At 34.2% G+C, this 20,907-nt stretch overlaps 1 protein-coding gene and 1 long non-coding RNA gene across 6 annotated transcripts; one reads left to right on the top strand and one right to left on the bottom strand.

The window, feature by feature from the left end:
• Positions 1–945: 945 nt before the first annotated feature.
• LOC116138929 lies at positions 946–9,732 on the bottom strand. Of its 2 annotated transcripts, none has more exons than XM_031424613.1 (11): positions 9,609–9,732; positions 9,483–9,526; positions 8,463–8,723; positions 6,768–6,902; positions 5,892–5,947; positions 5,098–5,260; positions 4,749–4,837; positions 3,463–3,595; positions 2,941–3,033; positions 2,176–2,278; positions 946–1,573 (listed from the first exon to the last, which is right to left on the bottom strand). In XM_031424613.1, the coding sequence occupies exons 1-11, from the start codon at positions 9,649–9,651 to the stop codon at positions 1,173–1,175; spliced, it is 1,521 nt and encodes a 506-aa protein (XP_031280473.1). In that variant the 5' UTR covers positions 9,652–9,732; the 3' UTR covers positions 946–1,172. The 2 variants fall into 2 exon arrangements, with proteins under 2 accessions (XP_031280473.1, XP_031280474.1); XM_031424614.1 differs by having other exon boundaries at positions 4,749–4,816.
• Positions 9,733–15,416: 5,684 nt separating this feature from the next.
• On the top strand, positions 15,417–18,249 carry LOC116138927. Of its 4 annotated transcripts, none has more exons than XR_004129359.1 (5): positions 15,417–15,828; positions 15,978–15,998; positions 16,599–16,668; positions 17,306–17,405; positions 17,823–18,249. It is a non-coding gene; the product is annotated as an uncharacterized LOC116138927 (long non-coding RNA). The 4 variants fall into 4 exon arrangements; XR_004129357.1 differs by having other exon boundaries at positions 16,599–16,698; XR_004129358.1 differs by having other exon boundaries at positions 15,418–15,828; positions 17,359–17,405.
• The last annotated feature ends 2,658 nt before the right edge of the window (positions 18,250–20,907 follow it).

Raw genomic sequence — 20,907 nt, 5'->3', positions numbered from 1 at the left:
CTAAATATGCTGTAATTGAACCAAGCCTCCATGTGTTTCTTTCATAATCAAAATAGAACCAAAAAAAGCTATAGAATGATAAAGAAAACAAACACAAATCGCACGCATTAACACGATTATTTTCAATTTTTCATCAAACAAAACAAAGAAGAAGAAGAAGAAGAATTTGATTATTCTCGCGTGGAGAAGCTGTTGTTGCGAGAAATCAGAGGGAAATTGCCACTGAAATTGAGATGAACGAGTCGTGAGAAATTAGAGGGAGAAATCGGAATCGGTGAGTGGAGTTCGAGGAAGAGTTGAAGAAGAGAAGGGAGAATTGGTGAAAGCCATGGAAGGAAACTTGAGAGAATTGGAAGGAAATGTGTTTGGTTTTGTTTGTGTTTTGACTTTTTGGGTGAGTTGAAGAGAACCGAAGTTTTTTTGGTAGACAATAGCTGTTGTGTTGGTAGACGACAGACAACGGCGGTTCAAATTTGATTTAGGGGAAGTGGAGCAATTTCAATTTTGGGAGAGATTTTTTATTTAGGGGAAGGAAATAGTTTGAATTTAGGGAAAATAATTTAGGGAAAGGCATCAGATTCGGGGGAAATGGAATTTGAATTTTTTCAGAGAACCTTTTTTTATTTTTTTTATTTTTTTGGGAGGTGGTGTGTTAGCTCGCTGACGTGACAGATAGGTGGCACTGTCACGTTGGCTACCACGTCATTATGTAAGAGAGTGGTGTAGAGAAGTGATATAAAGATAGCATTACTCTTAAATAAAAGATTGAAATCCTCTAACCATATAACTATATTTATTTTACTATTTGTTATAAATAAATTCTCTAGAAAATTATTCAAAACTATATAAGGGACCAATATAAACAAAAACGTTATAAGGTACACATATATGTCATTCACATGGTTGAAGTTTAAGTGGCATTCCTCTTCATGCCTTAAAACTTGATTAAAAAGAGAGTAGAATGATCTTCCATTAATGGCACATTTTGAAACTAGCTCTGATTATAAAGAAATTTTACACATTCCCAACCTGAACATAGACGATATGTACAGAGACAAATTGAGATGTTAAAAAAATGGGTATCTCTAAGATGAACAATACTTCCTAGTTCAAACAACTATTCTCCGTATAATCTACTAAATTTGAATTAATCCCAAAGTGGCTTGTTAAATTCATTCTTCAATTTGAGGTTTAATCTTCAGTGGCTCTGTGTTTCTAATAGGACATGTTCTTATATTGTGTCCTTTGTCTCGGCAAAGCCGGCAAGTGCATATTCTGCTTTTGGAAGGTAGAATGTGTTCTTTGGTGCCATTACCGTGTAACTTTACCCCAGTAACTTGAGGGCATGTCCTACGATTATGGCCTCTTTGACGACATATCTTGCATCTCTGACAACTCGTTATTATACTGTTGTGATTGCTCAACCTTGTCTGCGGACAGGTTCTTCTGTTATGACCTTTTTCCCCACATAACTTACATCTAAATCGCCTATCTCTCGCACTATCTTTGAGTTCAGGACAATAGAATCTCCTGTGCCCCTCACGTCCACAGTTTTTGCAGTAAAATCTCACTCCTGCATGGAAAAGATGCAAATGGTTGATTATCAGCAGGAAAAATGAAACATGAAAAAGTACAATACTACTACACTAACCGCTTATGCTTGTTCTTTCAAAACGAGATATCTTTTCACAACCATTTGCTTTCACTACAGCTAAGACTCTCGCAAACTTGGTCTAATTGGAATTGTTTGTAAAAGAAATCATATGAGACAACAGTAGCAAATCTCAAATAATTGCTACAGAAAAATTAACAATGTCTTCCAAAACAGAACAATCCACAAGAAATCATTACCAGAAATCGAATATTAACGATACCTTTATAACATTATTGTCTGAAACTAGACTTCATTAAATTCTTTCCTTTATAATATTGTTGCTAATTGTATTTTCGAAAGTAGAAGATGGCTTAGCATAAAGTGGATGCCACAAAAGATGGAGAAATAAAATTGAGAACCAAGTTAAATTCCAGTATAATTCAAGATCACTGTTGCAAACAAATGCTATAAGTGAATTGGTGAATGTTGTCATCATTGTAAGTTCTGGCAAACAATGACAGAACATCCAGTTTGACTAGATATTGTCAACTGCAAAATCTTAATGGAGCATGAGAACTCACCTTTCATTGCAAGGCTTCGTTTGTGGCGATTCTCTGGATCACTAAAGAAAGCTTTTAAAGCTTCAGAAGCACGTTTCCTTGCTGCAGGAGTTCCTTTTGCTTTCTGGATGGTAAAAATTTTGATCATTAAAATAGATTTTTTTTTTATAATTTCAATAGTACTGGAAATTAATGATTCAATACACGTCGCTTTTGGTTTACCATAATTATACATCAATTTCTAGCATCAGTTTTTTGTCATTCAATGAAGAAATAGATGCCCTTAAGTGTCATTAACTCGAAGGGAAATTTGAAGCTTCCTAATCATTTTAATTTTTTCTTATAACAAAATGAAGATCTCTCATTTAATTGTTTGCCACCTAACTCTTTAAGGTTCAACTCATTTTTTAATGAAATTTGAAATTTACATATTACCCAAATACTTAGGCCTATCCCCTTGTTTAGATATCTGGTGATCTAATTATCTCTGTTATGTTTTAGGAAGCTATATCATGGTAGACAAAGATTTAATAGTGCAGACATTATAGTATTAACTTGTTGCAAATCTCCAGAGTAACCACCACCAAAAAGAATTTTTCAGAAGCCTAAAAAGGATTCATATTTTACCACTTCTATTATTCAGAATAACTTAAGGCAAAACCATAGATAACCATAATGTCAACTGACTGAAGCACATGATTAAAGATGTCAAGTCCAATGAATGTTCACTCATTGACTCATGTATAGCTATAAAGTTCAAAATGTGATAAATCTTAAAATTCATACCTTAATTGCAGCAACTCTCTGAGCATGAAGCTTAGGATCACGGTGGATAATCTTCATCCTCTTACTAAATAGTCCAGTTTTGGCGTTGAGACTCTGCAATCAACTAAATAAGGAAAATTAATTCATGAATTGACTAAGATATGTGACTTCTTCCTACTTTATCAAGATTCAATACAAAAATAAACATATCCAGACTATATCTAGGATGGCACTTCCACAAGTAACAATAACAAGCTCTTTAGTTCATAGAAATTCTTCTCAGATGGCACTGGGTGAAATAATGCACTTTGCAAGCCTATTAGTGAATCACATGCAATATTTTATTGACAATGGTTCATTCCAGCGTGAAGAATTTACAGATTGCCCTATTGGACTTTAAATGTAGACTATACCACATAATCATCCATGTCAATCAAATTGTATTGAATTATGTAAAGTACTATAGTGCATTTAATATGTAAAATATGTCTTTTGATGTTTATTTGGCTGAATTTGTTTGGTATAATTAAGCAACTAACTTACTTTTAGTGATCGGCTAATCTTCAGTCCAACTTCAGGAGATGGTGAATGGTAGACACGCTTTGACTTTTTCTTCACATTCACCTTGATGTCTAAATTGTCCACTTCATCGTCGTCCTTCACTTTGAGGGGGGAACTGAATAAAAGGAGGGAGGGAAGACTTTTAAAGGCTCCTTTATAATGATATAATAAAATAAAAATTATTATTATAAAATAAGAGAGAATAGAGAAAATTGCTTTTTGACTTTTAAGACAAGCAAAATCAAGAGACATAGGATACAACACATATATATATACAGTTATCGTCAAGCATTCTGGTACATCAAATGTTTCACTGTTTAGCCAAATTTCTTACAATGGATCTAGGGCTTAAATACAGTAGACTCAGTGTCAAGTACAGAACAACTGAATACGAATTCTATACTATATGATCTTTTAGTATTGGCATGTGTTTTTACAAATGAAAAGAAAGAAGCTATACTAGATCTACCTTAAAGAAAGAATGGATCTAGCTAAAGGCAAGTGGAGGCTCATGACACCACTTAAATGAACTCTTTCCTTAATTTTCCTTAACTATCATTATATTTTACAATAAGTCCACATTCAAGTTGTCATTTCCACTTAACTGGTGCTTTTTCCTTAAATTGTTACATATTATTATGTTAAAAGAGTTTTAGAAATTAGTAAATTTTACATTATTACTATTAAGAACTAAAATAGTTCAAAATTTTTAGCCTAAGATTAAGAATTATAAGGTTTCATTAAGTGACTTTCATATGTCAATACTGTTAACTAGTTTACGTAAGTACTGAATTTCAGGCGAAAATAGATTAATTAATTAGAAAGGGTATCCCCAAGAGGTAGGCTAATTGTTTAGATTTCTTGTGATGGTATATTAATAACTAAAAAAAAAATTTAGGAACTCTTTCTATACTTTAATAATATACAATTCAACAAACAGGTTTAATTTGTATAATATTAGAAAAATATTTCAAAAGAAAACCATAATTGTCATTCAATAGTAAAGAGAGAAAAGAAGATTCTTCATAGAAAGGTTATGTAAAAATTAATTTCTTAAATAATTAATCATGCGATCCCCCAAGCAAAATTGGCCAAAAGGAAAGAAAATTTTAAGAGTTTGTAGCTGGATGTTCATTTTCTCTGACCATTTGAGAGTGAAACTACTGATATAATAAAGGAGCAGATAGCAGGTAAGAGCAACAAGAGGAAAAACATGAATTTGGTCAGCCAAGAAGTACGCAATATAAAAGCAGGATATAAGAAATTACATTGAGTGGGCCTTCTCCCATGGTTGCTCGTCAATTGACTCTTCCCATATTACGCAATCCCCCAAGCACTGACGGCAGGTCATTAGACCCTTTTATGATTGATTTATGTTAATAACAAGATTGATGATAGTAATACTGATCTAATAAAAGGTTCACGAGAAGTATGGTGTTAACCATGGAGATACATCATTTTTCGCTACATGATCAACACAAGTAATTGGGAAGAATACACACAAGAAGACCATATAATTAAGAGAGGGGAACAAGAAAAAAATAAAAGCAACTCATAGGCAAAATTTCCATGTTTATATAGACATAGAACTAACAATGGGATTGCAAAAGCATGTACCTTTCCATTGCATAAAGAGCAGTCTAACCGGGATCTTTCTATTCCGCATTCTGTACATGGATTGTACCCTCTCCCCCTGCAACTTGGGCAGGGAAACTCTCTAATATACTGACCATTTGGACCAAACCATGACCTTGGTTTTGGTGAACTAGAAGCTATATTCCTGAATGAAATTTTGTATATCAGAAGTCAGTATCCACTTTTCTGGACAAAAGGCCAGTGAAAGCAAAGAGTAAAAGAGAGATGCAGCTGCCAACATGGACTTAACATGATAGATCGTGAGCAAACCTCTCATTTTAAGAAGCAGAGCAAAAACTCTAGCTTAAGTTCAATATTTAAAACAAATAAGGTAAAACTACAACAATGCAAGTGATAAGGTATTGCTATGTAGATAGTCAATATTTTATAATCATATAGTTGTATCATCTCACGAGGTAGCAAAGAGGAATTGGAAGAAAAAATTAACTAAACAAGTTGTTTTTACATCTAAATTATCTTTATTCGTAACCCAATTAATGTAGAGAAAGTTGGTCAACTATCAATCATAGAAATATACCTGTTCTTATCCTGCATTCTCTCTAAATTATATATATAAAACTTAATACATAAGGAAACCCCAGAATCAGCATACATTTTGCCTGTATCATTTTTTAAGAAACAAAACATGTATCCATAACAAGGATGTATGCTTCCTATCAAAAAAGCAAGTACATACCCACATGTGAGATTAAATTCAAACATTGAAAGCACAAAATTAAATTAGAAAATAAAATTGTGAAACGAGAAGAGAGAACCTTGGCTTTAGATCAACCTCGAGCCCAAATAGCTCCTCAGAAGGATCATAGCCCAACTGTCAATAAAAAAACCACAGAAGAATGAGCACACACTTGATCAAATGGAAGCTACAACAACACATCCAAGTGGGTAATGACCTAGCATTGTTTTGGCAATGGAACGGAATCATTATTTTTTACACAACACAGTGTGCAAGGAATGAAGCTTATTCTCATCTTGGAGTGAAGAAAAATCAAGAAAGTTTTGTTCTTCAGGCTCTTTTGAGGCACAAAAAGCCAAAAGAGCAAAAAATCAATGACATTGTATATTAATTCTTTAACAATGAAACAAAAGAGAAGAAATTTACCAAGTGAAAGATTATATAGCAGCAAACACTGCCCAAGTGTAGCCATATCATCTTAAATTGTCAAATAAGTTCCAAAGTGATGTCGTGTTGGCTGAGGCAAGGTGCAGTTTTTATTAAACATTTTTCTTTCAAAAAGAACCTCGTTCACATGTTACTTAAAGTAATAAGTCCACACATAAATATGATATTTATAAGCATATAGTAAATGAACAAGAATGATATAAAATGTTCGAGGAATGTCCAAAAATCCTTACAGAACATTCAAGCAAAATTTTTTAAATATACAGAAACATGATAATGCATATCCATGGCTTGTAAACATGCTTATTATCACAAAAAAGATCACGAGCGTGAATTCAAGTGAGGACTATGTACATACATGTCAAGAAAATAAACTGACATGGTTATGTTCAATTTGAATGTAGCAATGCATATGGAGAAGTTGTTCTAAAAAGTAATGATACTATTTATATTAGGAAATTGATGCAACAAGCCCAAAATGTTAACTCATCAACTATAGAGCACATACCTTTTTTATCAGTTGAACATCATAAGACCTTCCATACTTGTTTCTAATAAGAGTTGCAAGATCCATCCCACTAGCGGTAGAATCATCTGAACTGCCAATTCTTTCAAGATTCTCTCTTAGAACTTCACTATTCACCTACAAAAATGTAAATTACTGCTCAAAATTATACATGAAATTGCATTACCACATTTCTTGTACTCAAGCATGAAAATCTGGCATATTACCCAGAAACAAAATTGGTCATAACTAATCTTACTGATGCCATAACTTCTTCTTTAGGGAGTCAAAACAAAAGGAAATGTTTACAATTAGATCTTTGGGAAGAAAAGTCCCAGTTTTTGCATGAACCTTGGTTCATAGGAAACTAAACACAACAGGTGTTATTCAAGTTAAGTATCTTAGTATGAATCTCTCCCATTCTTGAGGTGCTATGTGCCGGAGAAATGAAGAAACATCCCATGGCTTCTGCCATTGATCAGTGAAATCTTTTTGTTGGGCAAAACTCAACATTGAAACAAAAATCCAGTGGGCTACTCCAAGAGATTGCTATTCTTTTCTTATAGAGAATATTGCAACTTATGATAAAGTAAGGAAAGCAGAAACTCTTTGGAAATGTGTAGTCGTAGCTCTTTTGTGGATAATTTGGCGTGAGAGAAAAAACCGAATCTTTAAAGAGAATTAAGGAGAGACATTGGCATTTTGTGGTAGAAATTAGATTTTTAACCACTCTATGAGCATCTAGTGCAGCAGATTTCCAAGATACCTCATTCTTCTTCAGTTTTTCACAACTAGCTAGGGGTTTTAGTTGATATATTTTACTTTTTGAAGCTTTGTGGGCTGATGTAATCTTTCTCTCTTTTTTGATGTTCATATTGAATAAATTACACATGATCTTTTAGGTTTTTTGTAAAGATCCAACGTTTTTTTGTAAACTTTGATTCTCAAAAAAAGATTGATCATTAGGAACAACTCACTAGAAGGTAGCGGAAGTTAATATTGAAATGGACTCCCCAACAAAGAACAAATGCAATTTCTTCAACAAAAAGACCACTAACAAAAGAAACTTAAAGCAAGTTCATTGATCAATTATTTAAAAAAGCTGCCCTCGCAACGGATACATTAAGCTTTTGCTGTTTAGCAACCTAATTTATCAAAGACCCGTAACTTGGAGCTACAACTGGTTGGTGAAGAAAACAAAGGCAACAGTTTTTTTTTTTTCTAAAAAAAGAAAAAAAAAAAAAGGAAAGAAAGAAAGAAAAGCACATGATATGATATAAGGTGTAGGAGGGATATGTTAATTATGATGCAATAGTTGACATGGATTACACCTTAAATCAAAATTCCCTTCAATATACCCGAAACAAAAAACAAATTTCAACTAATAGGGGAAATTTACAACTTTTCACATGGTTTAATCTAGAGTAGTAACATTTTGATGACATAAATTCTAATTTCAAGGCTAATTTTAAACTTGGTAAATATCAAAAGTATATGGCGGTCATTAAATCCAATGGTGGGCTTTTAAGGCTAATCCTTCTATCAAATGTTGAAACAATGTCAATCTATTCATACATCAAATTTGCAAAGGGAAACTGTAATACGAGCATGCAATTATTAACTTTAGTGTTCTAGTTGGAGTTGATGTTTACTGCAACAAATAAAATTATAACTTCAAAAAGGGAAAATAAAACATACTCTTATTTTGCCTTCAGGTAATTCTTTCTCACTCATTTCATCTCCCGAGTCATCTGGTTCCTTCTCATCATCAACAGCACTGGAAAAGATTGGTCTACATCTCCTAAAACAGTAATAAGTACTGCAAAGGTTTTGATTGTGGAAAGAAGTTAATTTTTTGTAAGGTATATAGGTAATGTTATAACATCTCCCTTTATAAAGACGATTATTGATTCCAAGTGACCATTTAAAATGGTGGCTTGATATAATGCTCGTCATATCCTGTATTTGTAGTGTCATTGTGTGGATTCATGAAAACCAAAAGAAACAAAGCTGTCAGTTAAATTTCCACGTACATTTAAGAGACTGATCACAATATAACATCAAAAGGACAAATAAGTATTAACACAAGTAATAAGGTTTTCTTGGAACGAGTGGAGACAAATAAGAAAGCTTGCAAGTAAAGTTCCCCAATAAGTTTCGCCAGTGTGTTTTATGTACACAACTGTTCTAATTAAGGTAAAGTTCTAATTCAGAAAGGACCTCAAGAAAAGCAACAGGATAATATTGGAAGCTACTACTTGGTATGAAAACCATACCAGATAAATAAAATTACTGGTATTTGGGGAAATGAACTCGCTCAAAGGGTCCTTTTTATTATCATCTTCAATATATGATATGCTCGTCATATAGAAACACAATTTCAAATCTAAGTGGCTTTCAGCTTGTGTGGAGCAGCTGGAGCTCCAAACACACTTTGATGAGCACCCAATTGTTAAAAACTCAAAAGCATGATGACATCCAATATTATCATTTAAGATAGAGGAGTTAAACGGGCATCATTATTTATCTTAAACAGAGATGAAAACGACCCAAAAGCAATCATAAAATCCCAAGCTGGATGAGTCATTAAGGTCACTATGAATGTAAAGCTGAAGACAACAAAACAAGAAATAAGAAATTTGGAGGAAGATTTAATTTTGATTTTGCTGCAGACATGTAATTTAGGGAGAGAAATGAAAAAAGCAGCTGAGTACTAACAGAGAGAGTGAAATTGTGTTGGAAGGGTTTGGGAGGCCACCATCCTACAAAACAAAAAACACTATGAAATGCGAAACAAAACCAGCCAAATATCTAACCGAGTTCAGTGTATTAAATCAAAACTACCTTTACTATGAACCATGCCACTGAGGTAAACAAAAGTCGCCATTGGAGACACTCAGAAAGTCTCTGCCTGTTGTCCTTCTAAGTCTTATCGCATATAATTTCAGGGATAATAACATACTCGTCCCGGAGGTTAGAAGAAAATTAAATGTCCAGTAAAATTGGACAGTGACCTTATAGTCCCTGTTGACTAGACCTAGCAAAACGGGGGGTGGGTAGGCCGGGTACGGGTTGGGTCGGGTCATCACAGGTACAAACCTTATACGGGTTGAAGTATACAGGTCCAAAATATTAGACATGTATCCTGCCCTATGTGGGTACCCGTGGACCTACAAGTACTTGTTTTTTCTCTCTCCATGTTTTAGTTTTTACATTTTACCCCTAATAGTTTTCAATTATAACAGTTATACCCCTAAAATTCCTATAGTTTTAATTTTTTACATTTACACCCCCTAAATCAACTACTCTAAATTCAATTCAATTTAGGATATAAATAAATAAGAACCAAAATAAACAAATAACACATAAACAAACAATAACATATAATACAAAACTACAAATACCAACCAAAATAAATAAATACATAATCACTAATACACAATTATACATAAACAAACAAAATAAGTCAATAAACTATAAATACCAACTAAAATAAACAAATACATAATCCAATATTCAACAAAAAACATTCTTAGGATAGCAAATGTTCATCCCACAGTGGAGGTGATAGAGTCTCTTGATTCCATAGTCCCGAGATTAGTTAATGGCACATTAAGACCATCATCTGAATCATCATTCATCTCATCATCTACAAAACAATGATCAACTACAAATATTAATAAATGTAAATAATAAAATATATGAAATATTATGTTAACATGTTACCTGTAAACTCATATCCATATAGTCAAGTTCGAGTGCATATCAAAGATTCTGCATTTTTAGGTCGAAGTGAGCTTCGATATTTGTTGAGCACTTTACTGCCAATACTAAAAGCGGACTCCGAGGCAACAGATGTTATTGGTATTGCCATGATATCACGAGCCATCATGGCAAGTACCAAATAACGATCACGATGGTTCTTCCAATGATCGAAGATATCCAAATTCTGATATTTGACGCGATCAAACCTCATCTCTTCCAAATAAAGATCTAATTCGGATTTCTTAGTGGAAATGAAAACACTCTCATAGTTGTCAAAATCCTGTATCATTTAAACAATTAAGTGTCAAAAGTTAAATTAAACAATAAACAATACTTTATTTATCATAAGAATATAAAAACTAAAAAGTATAGTGATTTACAGAAGAATGATTTACACGCCTACTAAGAGAAGAATCACTCGCAGGAGAAACGACTGAAGGTGAGGTAGGAACTTCTTTAGAACATTGAGCCTCGTAAGCTTGAAAAAGCTTTTGCAAGTTATTCTTAACAACCTCCAACTTCTGTGTGGCAGTAATTGAATCATAAACTTTGTTGAAAGCATATTCCACAAACTGAAACTTGAGACGTGGGTCAAGAATAGTTGCAATTGTCAACACAAAACTATAAGAATCCCAATATTTTGTAAATTTTGGGATCATTTGTTCTGCCATGCTCCTAACAACTTCATCCCCACTCATCCACTCTTCAATTAAACGCAATTGAATTTCCCACACACATTTCAGGTACAAGTTTGTTGTAGGATATTTAGAACCCGAGAATAAAGTTGTAATATCATAATATGGTTCCAAGAACTTGCATATCCTCGCCCCCCTATCCCATTCTTCATCTGATGGACAAAATTTATAACAAGATCTATTGTTGATAAAGCCACAAACACAGAACGATATATTAACGTTGTTTCAAGCATTAAAAATGTCGAATTCCATCTAGTGGAAACATCCAATGTCAACCCCATTAAGTTTTTCACTCCCATTTGTACAGCAAGTTCTCCAAACTTGATTCTTCTAACCTCAGTTACTTTAATATATTTCACACTATCTCGAATCTTATTTAAAGCGACACTAATAGCTTTTAACCCTTTTTGAACAATAAGATTCAAGATATGTGCAGAACATCGCGCATGAAAAAATTCACCTCTACATAACAAAGCATTCTGCACACAAAGCTGGTTCCTCAAGATATCCTCCATCCTATCATTACTACTTGCATTATCCAAAGTAATTGAGAAAACTTTCTTTTCAATTCCCTACTCTTGCAAGAAATTCATAATATTATCTGCCAAAACAACCCTTGAGTGTGGAGGAGGAATATGGCAAAAGTTCAATATTTTACTTTGTAACTCCCAATCCTCATCTATATAATAAGCTGTCAAAGAAATATGTCCCTCAGTTGTACCAGAAGTCCAAACATCAGAAGTTAAGCAAATTCTACTAGTAAGCCTCCCTAATTCAAGCTTAGTTTTTTTCTTCATCCTTTCAAATATTTTTAAGCAATCCGCCTAAGCGGTGTTCCTAGAATAATGCAAAAGCTCATAACACACATAAGAAAAGACTCTCCTAGTTCCTTGATTCTCCACATATGAATATGGATAATTATGTTGAATAATTGATAAGGTCATATATTCACGATAAGTCTCTTGACTAATCTTTCTACTTTGTAATCTATGATCATGATCAATCAATAATTGCCCTACATCATAGTTGGCACGTTTTGGACAGTTTCCCATATAACGCTTCAAATTTTTAGTCCCATGTGTGATACTACCATATGCATAAGATTTATTGCATGCCTTACACCTAACCCTCTCATTCTTATTCTCATCAACATATGTCTCAAAATAATTCCAAACTTCTGATGTTTTATGTTTATTTCTAGAACTAGTTGTAGGAATACTATAATTAGAAGGAGGTGGCATTATCTTAGAAGCATCGTCACTTGCTCTCATGTTAACCATATCCATATCTATAGTTTTAGAATCCGTCATGTCAATGCTTCAGACTATATATATATATATGATTGATAGGGTGATGTTACAATAATATTAATATATTAGGTCTCTCACACACACTCAAAGCATAATACAATAAAATAAATAAACAAACATAAAGGACACCATAACCAGAATAAAATTATCAAACCCTTTCAAGTTATGCGAGAAAAACAATGCATAAACAGTGAGATGAGTTATTTAGTTCAATGGTAGGTGACTTCACAACCACCATCAGTCACATTAAATTAAAGTGAATAAGACATGGGGTTGACCTTAAATGATGAATTATTCTATGGTAGAGAGCAGTGATAATAATTCGAGCATGTGAGGTGTGTTGTGTAAAATGAGAACCCTTTTTCATGTAAAGAAAGGATTGCATTAAAAATCAGCAGATGCATTTACTCAACAGTATGTTAATAAGTTCTCTCTCTGAATATTACAAATCCTTTGGCTTTGCCTTACAAATGGCTATGCATGCATAACTGTAGTAAATGTGAAAACAGAGTTTGGCTTTGGCTTTGGCATGTAAATTTGTAAAAGGAAGCTTCTCTCCTAATCCATAAAAATGCACGCTTTTTAGTGTTTCCCATAAAGCAACGTTTAGGTGATCCCAGATTCTTTTAGTAAAAAACTGGAAATTCCTTCAAGTTTTATCATAGATTATACATTAATATTTTCATTACTTGTATAAAGGATTTCAGTTAATTAGGACCGGTATAAAACTAAGTATACAAAGCATACAAAGCAAGCACGAGGTAAAGCATCAAAGAAAAATTCAGTCGTTAAAATGAATAGAACAGAAATGAAGCCCTCTTTTCAAAGTCAGTATAAACCGTGCCTATATAATATATTCTTGGGAATTGTCAGTACTTGGTTTAACATTTTCATCTTAATATTGCCATCAGCCATAAACTCAGTGACAGGTTCAGCATAACAGATTCCATACCTAATGCTTCAATGTCATCAGGAATTACATACGCACAGAATCTTAACCTTTAACTACGCGAAACCTAACTTTTTGGATGTAAAATAATCTAGGATCATGATGCCTTTTCAATACCTGTTCATTATTGGACCGAAATGGAAATTGTCATTAGTATTTAGATTAGAAAAATTAACAGCTTCGGAAAGAAATTGTCCCACAAAATTTAGCTATGTTACTCCTGCCCCTGCCAGCATCGACTTTATTTAAAAGCAATTCCTGTTTCTTTAAGTTCTTACTTATAAACCGTAAACACAATAACCTTTCCAGGTTTGTACTGATTCAATTACAAATCCAATTAAAGAGTGAGAATATGCATATACTTAAAGTGAGAAAGACTTAATGCACCTTGAGCTTTTGGCCCAACGCTATCAAGATTCCAGCCTTTCAAATACCCTCCTCAAACTAACAAATGCTAATTAAATTCTAAATCTGAAATGACATTTTTTTACAAATGTTAACATCTATTAGAATCAGGGGTCTATCCTAGTAGTTTAAATTGCAGGACCCCAGCCCCGGGGGTAAATGCAATATCTACATACTACTTAAATGCCCACTCTTTGAAATGAATAACACAAATAAGTTCATCTAACTTGTGTCCGGAAATCAAATAATGACTGGGTAAAAGTCAACCCAAATATTTCCTAGTTACAGTAACATTTTACCAAGCATTCAGTCTTATACGCATATTAGACAATTAGTTCATTACAGAGCTACTACCTGTGAAAACCGCTTCATTTCAAAACCATATTTACAGGGACAGCTATTAGCCTATTACTCTAAAAACAGTGCCTGCAATTCACTAAGCACAATCCTCAAAATTTATTGTTCATACAGACAGTGAGACAGACAATATCAATACATGCAGTTTCTTTTCAACCATTTTATTAAAATACCCACCAATCACAAAGCTCTGAGTCTGAGTTTTTAATATATTCTTACTTTACAGGTTTTTCTTTTGGCTAATTACAGTTCGTGACAGAGATTTCACACCCTAAATATACAAATCTTGTGAAAGATATTCTACCCAACAACAGTACACCATGATCACAGTTCACAGAGTTCAATTAAGCATCAAACAAGCTGCAGCTTTTCTGAAACAAAGATGGATATAATAAAAACAAATCTTGAAACTCAACTCACCGATCTACAACTGCAATGGTAGGGAGGAGAGCCGCGAGTCTTGCGACGGAGAGAGACAGGAGATGACGAGTCGACGAGGATGAGTGAGGGCGATCGGTGATGGTGGGACTAGGAATGGGATCATAGTTCACGGAAAAGAGATTGAGAGCTGAGAGAATAAATGAGTCAGATGAGGTCTACTGATGAGTGATGAGAAATTGAGAGTTGAGAGAATGAATGAGTCAGGTGAGGTCTACTAACGAGAGATTTAGAGGCAAGAGCGAGAGAGAATGTTATTTATTTATTTTGACATTTTGTTTTAGAGTTAGGGTGAGGGATTTCAGATTTGAAAAAAAGGGGCACCCGCGGTTTTACCATATAACCGTTAATCACTACAAGAAATTTAACATTTAGGGACGGATTTAATTTCATCCTAGAATGGTCATTTTAAGGGACGAAAGTGTAATTTCGTCACAAAATGATTAGCACTCAATTTTTGTCGCGCCAACAATGGCATTTGGAGGGAAGGATGAAATAGTATGGGGGGAAATCATTCTTGGACAAAATTTATTATTTTTGGACTAAAAATTTTTGTAGCTAAAATCCTTCTTTTTCTGGGACAAAATCTTTTGTCTTTAATTGTGCAAAATTTAAAAAACTTATTAGGAACGAAATATAATTTGGTCTTTATGGTAAAAATACATTTTTAGAGACGAAATATATTATTTTTGGACGAAACATTTTGTAGCTAAAAACCTTTTTCCTCTTGCATGAATTGTTTTGTCTCCAAAAACCTAATACCCATTAACCCAAAATTTTCGTCCCAAAATTTTCGTCCCAAAATGTCCCAAAGTTTTCGTCCCCAGAAACCTAACATCCATTAACCCGAAACTTTTGCCCCAAAATGTCATCTTCTTCAACTCTTCTTCTCTCAATTAAGATTTTCGCAATCTTCACTCAAATTTCCTCCAAAATCGATGGCTAGATCCCTCTTTCTCTCTCTAAACAAATCCATCTCCACCGTCATCTCCAGCCCCGCCACAAGTGTCACCTCCTTCCCCTCAGCCCATCGTCTCACCTCGTATCTCTCCGCGCTCAATCCAACCAAACCGACCTCTCCGACCTTTCCACTTCTTCCGACTCCACCATCGACCCTTTGCACTCGACTTCATTATCGATGCAATGTATTGTTTTAATTAGCTGTTTGCTTACTCATTTGCTCAAGTTCTTTGGAATTTTGATGTGTTATATTTTGTATTTTTTAATGTTTCAAATGGTTTAACTGTTTTGTATGCTTGTATTGTTGGTTGCGCTACTTGGAATTGGTACCCAGATGGATTTCATATCACCTATTGTAAGTACTCGCTATTCCGTGTTTATCCACTGGCTTGTAATTAAATAATCATCTTCAATTCCTAAAATTACTTGGGGCTTTGTGACTTTTATTATGTTATAATTTGTAAATAGGATAGTATGATGTTGAATAAACATTCAGTAGTATATCTGGCTTGAAATACAGATTTTTTAATGTTTTATGCTGTGTCATGAGTATTTTGAAACTCAGAGTAGGCATTGTAGCGTGAAATGATGAAAGTTTCAAAGTGATAACTTCTTTCACATAACATTTATGACATTTAGAAACTCATTCTAAATCCAACTTCACAGCTCAAGGTGATTATTGTTGTCAATAGTATTTTCAATTTAGGGTTTTGACTTTTAATTCTTTCATTTCAACTTCACGACTCAAAGAACCTCTCTACAATGCTGATTGTTGTCAAACACTGATTTTGGTGGGAGAAAAGCTTTGGTTCTGTGGAGTTGTTGCATTTTGGTTATTTTTTGGATTTTATGTTGGAAAGAAGTAGACGAATTTCTGAAAATGCTATTAAAGATGAGGAGTTCCCTTTGTTTTTCTACATAACATAGGATAACTGATCCATCTTTTACTTTGCAGGGGCTCTGCTAAATGTTTTAGGAGCTATTGCTTTGGGCGCACCTGTGGGCATTCAGTATGTGAAGTAACGGTAGATAAAAATTTGTGCCTTTTTTTTTGGGTAAACAAATTTGTGCCTTTTACTGTTATTATGGAAAAAGGTCAAAATGTGTCCACTCACAGTTCCTTAAACAACACCTTTCTTCACTGTCAGCTAGACAAAGCCCCTACATTTTCAAGTGGCTTTCTTGTTTCCTTTTAAAACTTTCTGAATTTTGCTTTTCTCCCAAAACAAAAAGTAAAACTTCAATATAATCCATAAAATTGGGTGGGGAATTCATTTAAAATTTGTTTTACCTATCCAAATCTCAACTGTGACCTTCTTTTCAAAATTGTGGAGATAGAATGTACCCAGATAATTTTGGATTAAATGTATTTAAAAGTAAATAACTTGTAATTGTTTATTGGTTTTAATCAAATTAAGTTATTTTACAAAATGTGCATTGATCATGTCTCTTTCTTATTTTGATCATGTCTCTTTCCTATTGGATATAGGTACACGACAATTCAACAAATACCTTTGATTAATCTCTTATAATGTCACTGCTCACTCTTATGTACATGACTTCTTTCAGTTTTTCCTGCTATACTATAACTAAGAAATTGTAGTTGGAAGTCTGTTGAATTATACCTGACGTCCTGTATATAATGCCACACATACATTGCAGATATAAAATGTCATAAATGTTATGTGAAAGAAGTTTTCGTTCAATTTCTTTAGGTGGTTGGAATACAGCTGAATCCTCAGTTTATGGGCATTGATCTCAGGTATGTAATCCCTCTTCAACTTTCTGGGAAACTTTTCTTGTTCATGTGCTTGACAATATATTGGAAGCAGTAATGACCATTATTTATTTTGATTTCTGTTGTTGTATATTCTTGAAATTGGCAGGCTCTACTGCAATTAATTATTGCCCTTACAATCAAAACTCTTCTTCTGTCTTCTTCTGAGTTTTGGTTGTGTTGATAAGTATGAGTAATGGCATAGTTGACATAAATGTGTCTAATATACATGGTAAATTTTATATAGAACACTCTGTTAACAGTGGGTAATTGAATGGACGGTAAAATGGAGGAAAAATTATTGTGAATGATGTTATTTTTCAAAGGCATTCAGAAAGCTATTTCTGGTTAGATATCTTATAAAGAATTTTTTTTGATAATTATATCACTTTTTTTGTGCAGATGAGCGTGGCAGGAGCCAGAAAAGCTGGTCAAAGTCAATATGGGTGGTTGAAGGAAGCATTGGATAGATTAGTAGAGCAACTAACGTCGCAACGACAACAACTTGATGAGGAATAACTGGTAAATCATTCTTTGAAGCTAATCAAGAAAATCTGAATTGTTAATAAAATGTTGTTGAAGACAAAGAGATTGCATTTAGGGCAGATAAACTTGAGATCGAAGTAGTAGGGATGGAAGCAAACAAGAAACTATGACAGCATTGAAGATTTTGGGCTATAGGAAAGAACAAAGATGTTTGCAATTTTGTTTCTTGTTTCACTCTTTTGGGATTGGAATCCTGAAACTTACTTTGAAGATTCTGTGGTAGTGGTTAAGTAGGAATTGTAATGTTGACAGTTTTTGTTAATAAAGAAGGGCAATTTGATTTGGGAAACTCACCTTTTGTTGTTTTGTTTGTTTATATAGTGAAGTGAAAATGAATCTGGGTATTATCATGAAGGATAATTAGTAGGGTTGATTCATAAATTGGGATTACGGTTAATCATCATATTATCAACCCAATCAAGGACAAATTTTTTTGTCCCCAATTCACCACGCCATGAGGGACGAAATTTTTCATCCCCAATTCACCGCAACATTGGGGACGAAAATTTTTGTCCCCAATTCATCACATAATTAACGACGAAATTTTTTGTACCCAATGATTGATCCAATTAGGGACGAAATTGTTTCGTCCCTAATTGTGCTTTTTTTGGGGACAAAACACTCTCATTTGGGACGAATAATTATTCTTTTGTGGACAAAAAATTTCGTCACAAAATAAATAATTTTTAACGATGAAACCGTAAACCGTATTTCGTGGGCATTATCCTTAAGCGATGCGGCTTTGGGGATGATTTGGTCTATCGTCCCACATTACTTTTTAGGACGAATTTTGCACTTCATGTGACGAAAATTTCGTCCCTAAATGTTAAATTTCTTGTAGTGAATAATATGGGTTGGGTTGGGTACAAGTTGAAAAAAAAAAAAAAAAAAAAACGGGTCTAACATATTAGACCCATACCCTATGTTTTTTACCCGGGTATGGGTCGACCCGCGGGTTTGGACCCGTTTTGCTAGGTCTACTGTTGACTGTTAAGTGTTGAGTAGTAGACCTGGCAAACGGGTGGGGTGGGCGAGTACGAGCCAAGTCAAAATGGTTACAGGTAAAACAGGTGGAAAGTCTAAATGGATATTGAAAACTGAAACCCGTACCTGCATGCAGGTTACCCTTTTTTTCAAATCTACCCTTGCTTTTTAAGATTCTTTCCAAAACTACCTTTGCTTTTCTCAAATCTAACATTTCTTTCCGTTCAATTTGATTTCAAATCTTCTTCAAAATCATATAATATCAGTGGAAGTTCCAGTCTTTCCCATTTCTTTCTCTTGGGTAAGTCTTGTCCATTTCCATTTTTGCTTCATTATTCTTTTCTTTTCATGCACAAGCACAACATTATGTTATCCAACAACATAAAATATAGTTTGCTTACCACAAAAAAGTTTCAATAATGATGTTGATGCGTGATTTTGACACCAATGACCTGCACGTGCAAAGTGCTAAGTTGTTCTTAGAAATTACATGTGATGTGATTATAAAAGAGCTAGTTAGTATAATAAAATACAAAGACTAAATAATAAATGAGAGATTTAAAGTGGTTCGGATGCTTAAAGCGAATCCTATGTCCACTGTTTCTTTTATATAAATGAGGGATTACAATAGGTCGCGTATAGCGAACAGCAAGCAGAGGTACAATGACTGAGTATTCAGAGAGAATATCAAATTAGTCTCTTTCTCATAGGTTATCTTTGCTTTGAAAATAAAGATTACAATCAAAATGAGGGTTCAGTATCAGAATCCCGAAAATGAAAGGGGGAGTCCTCTATTTATAGTAAAGGAATTCAAGGTAATGATTACAAATCTGCAAGTGGGTAGGTGCCGTGCAAGTCCTTCTTTGCCTCCCATTGGTTGATAACTTAGGAAATATCCTCAAATTATCTGGGGCTTGGACAGGTGTGCGGTCCTTAGTCACTCATAGACAAAACCTGAATCTGCTAAGTTGATGACAACAATATTCTTTCTGTCTTGGGGTAACGTCGCAACACCTGGATGACGCAAAGCCTTCCTGAACTCTGATTGGTGCTCGTTAACGTAAGCTTATGTTAGCCCTGGTTTTTTAGGCATAACAAAAGCTCCCCAATTCTTAAGGTTCAAGGATTGAATCTTGAGAACTTCATGATTATGCCGCGATCTGACTTATGTCTGCCCGAACTAATAGTTGAGAACAACCGCATTGTTACAAACGACATGAGGTTGATGGTTTGATCTGACCAGCGAATTGAGTGTGGTTTCAAGAATTACACAAGCGACTTGACGTGATCATTAACAAAGGTCTAACGACCTGAGCCATATCTTGATCAATGCTATAAAAATGTGTTTCAAACTTTATCTATCATTCACGACCTGAAAACACTTAGAACACTTTGCTGTCGAAAACTGAGAATCATCTCGTTCAGTGTTCAAGTCCGACATGTGGAAAAACTGTCTTATTCGAACGACCTCCTCGAATGTTATCCGTTATGCTTGACAGTTGTCTTGGTCAATAAAATAAGCTTTATCTGACATGCATGTCTCTGTGCAATAAGTGTCAGCCATGAGCATTAAATGCAAGCCATGCTGAAACGACATTCCCTTTTGAAGCATTAAATGCAGATGAGGGCGTATTTAATGTGGAGGAGATAATCACGCCAACGCTTGGCAATTTCAATAAAGAGAAACACCGATTGATCTTCACGAAGCGTGAAGGTCACTCTTCGCACAGATTGGTGACACGTGGTCACAATCAATGGCTAGAAACACGTTCCCACCCAAACGTTGCTTATAAAAGAAACCAAGTGTCATCTTCCACCTTAAAAAACCCAAAGCCCATTCTAATTTTTTCACAGAACTCAAATTTTCAATGAGACAAAAAGCGTTTTTGCACTCAAAAAATCAATTCATCCTCTTCCTGGTTAATGTGCACTCAACGCTATGACAGAGCATCCATTC

Source organism: Pistacia vera, unplaced genomic scaffold (genome assembly GCF_008641045.1).
Source record: "Pistacia vera cultivar Batoury unplaced genomic scaffold, PisVer_v2 Contig344, whole genome shotgun sequence".
Lineage (NCBI taxonomy): Eukaryota > Viridiplantae > Streptophyta > Magnoliopsida > Sapindales > Anacardiaceae > Pistacia > Pistacia vera.
Note: the sequence above shows the minus strand (reverse complement) of the source record. Positions and strands in the feature narration are given on the sequence as shown.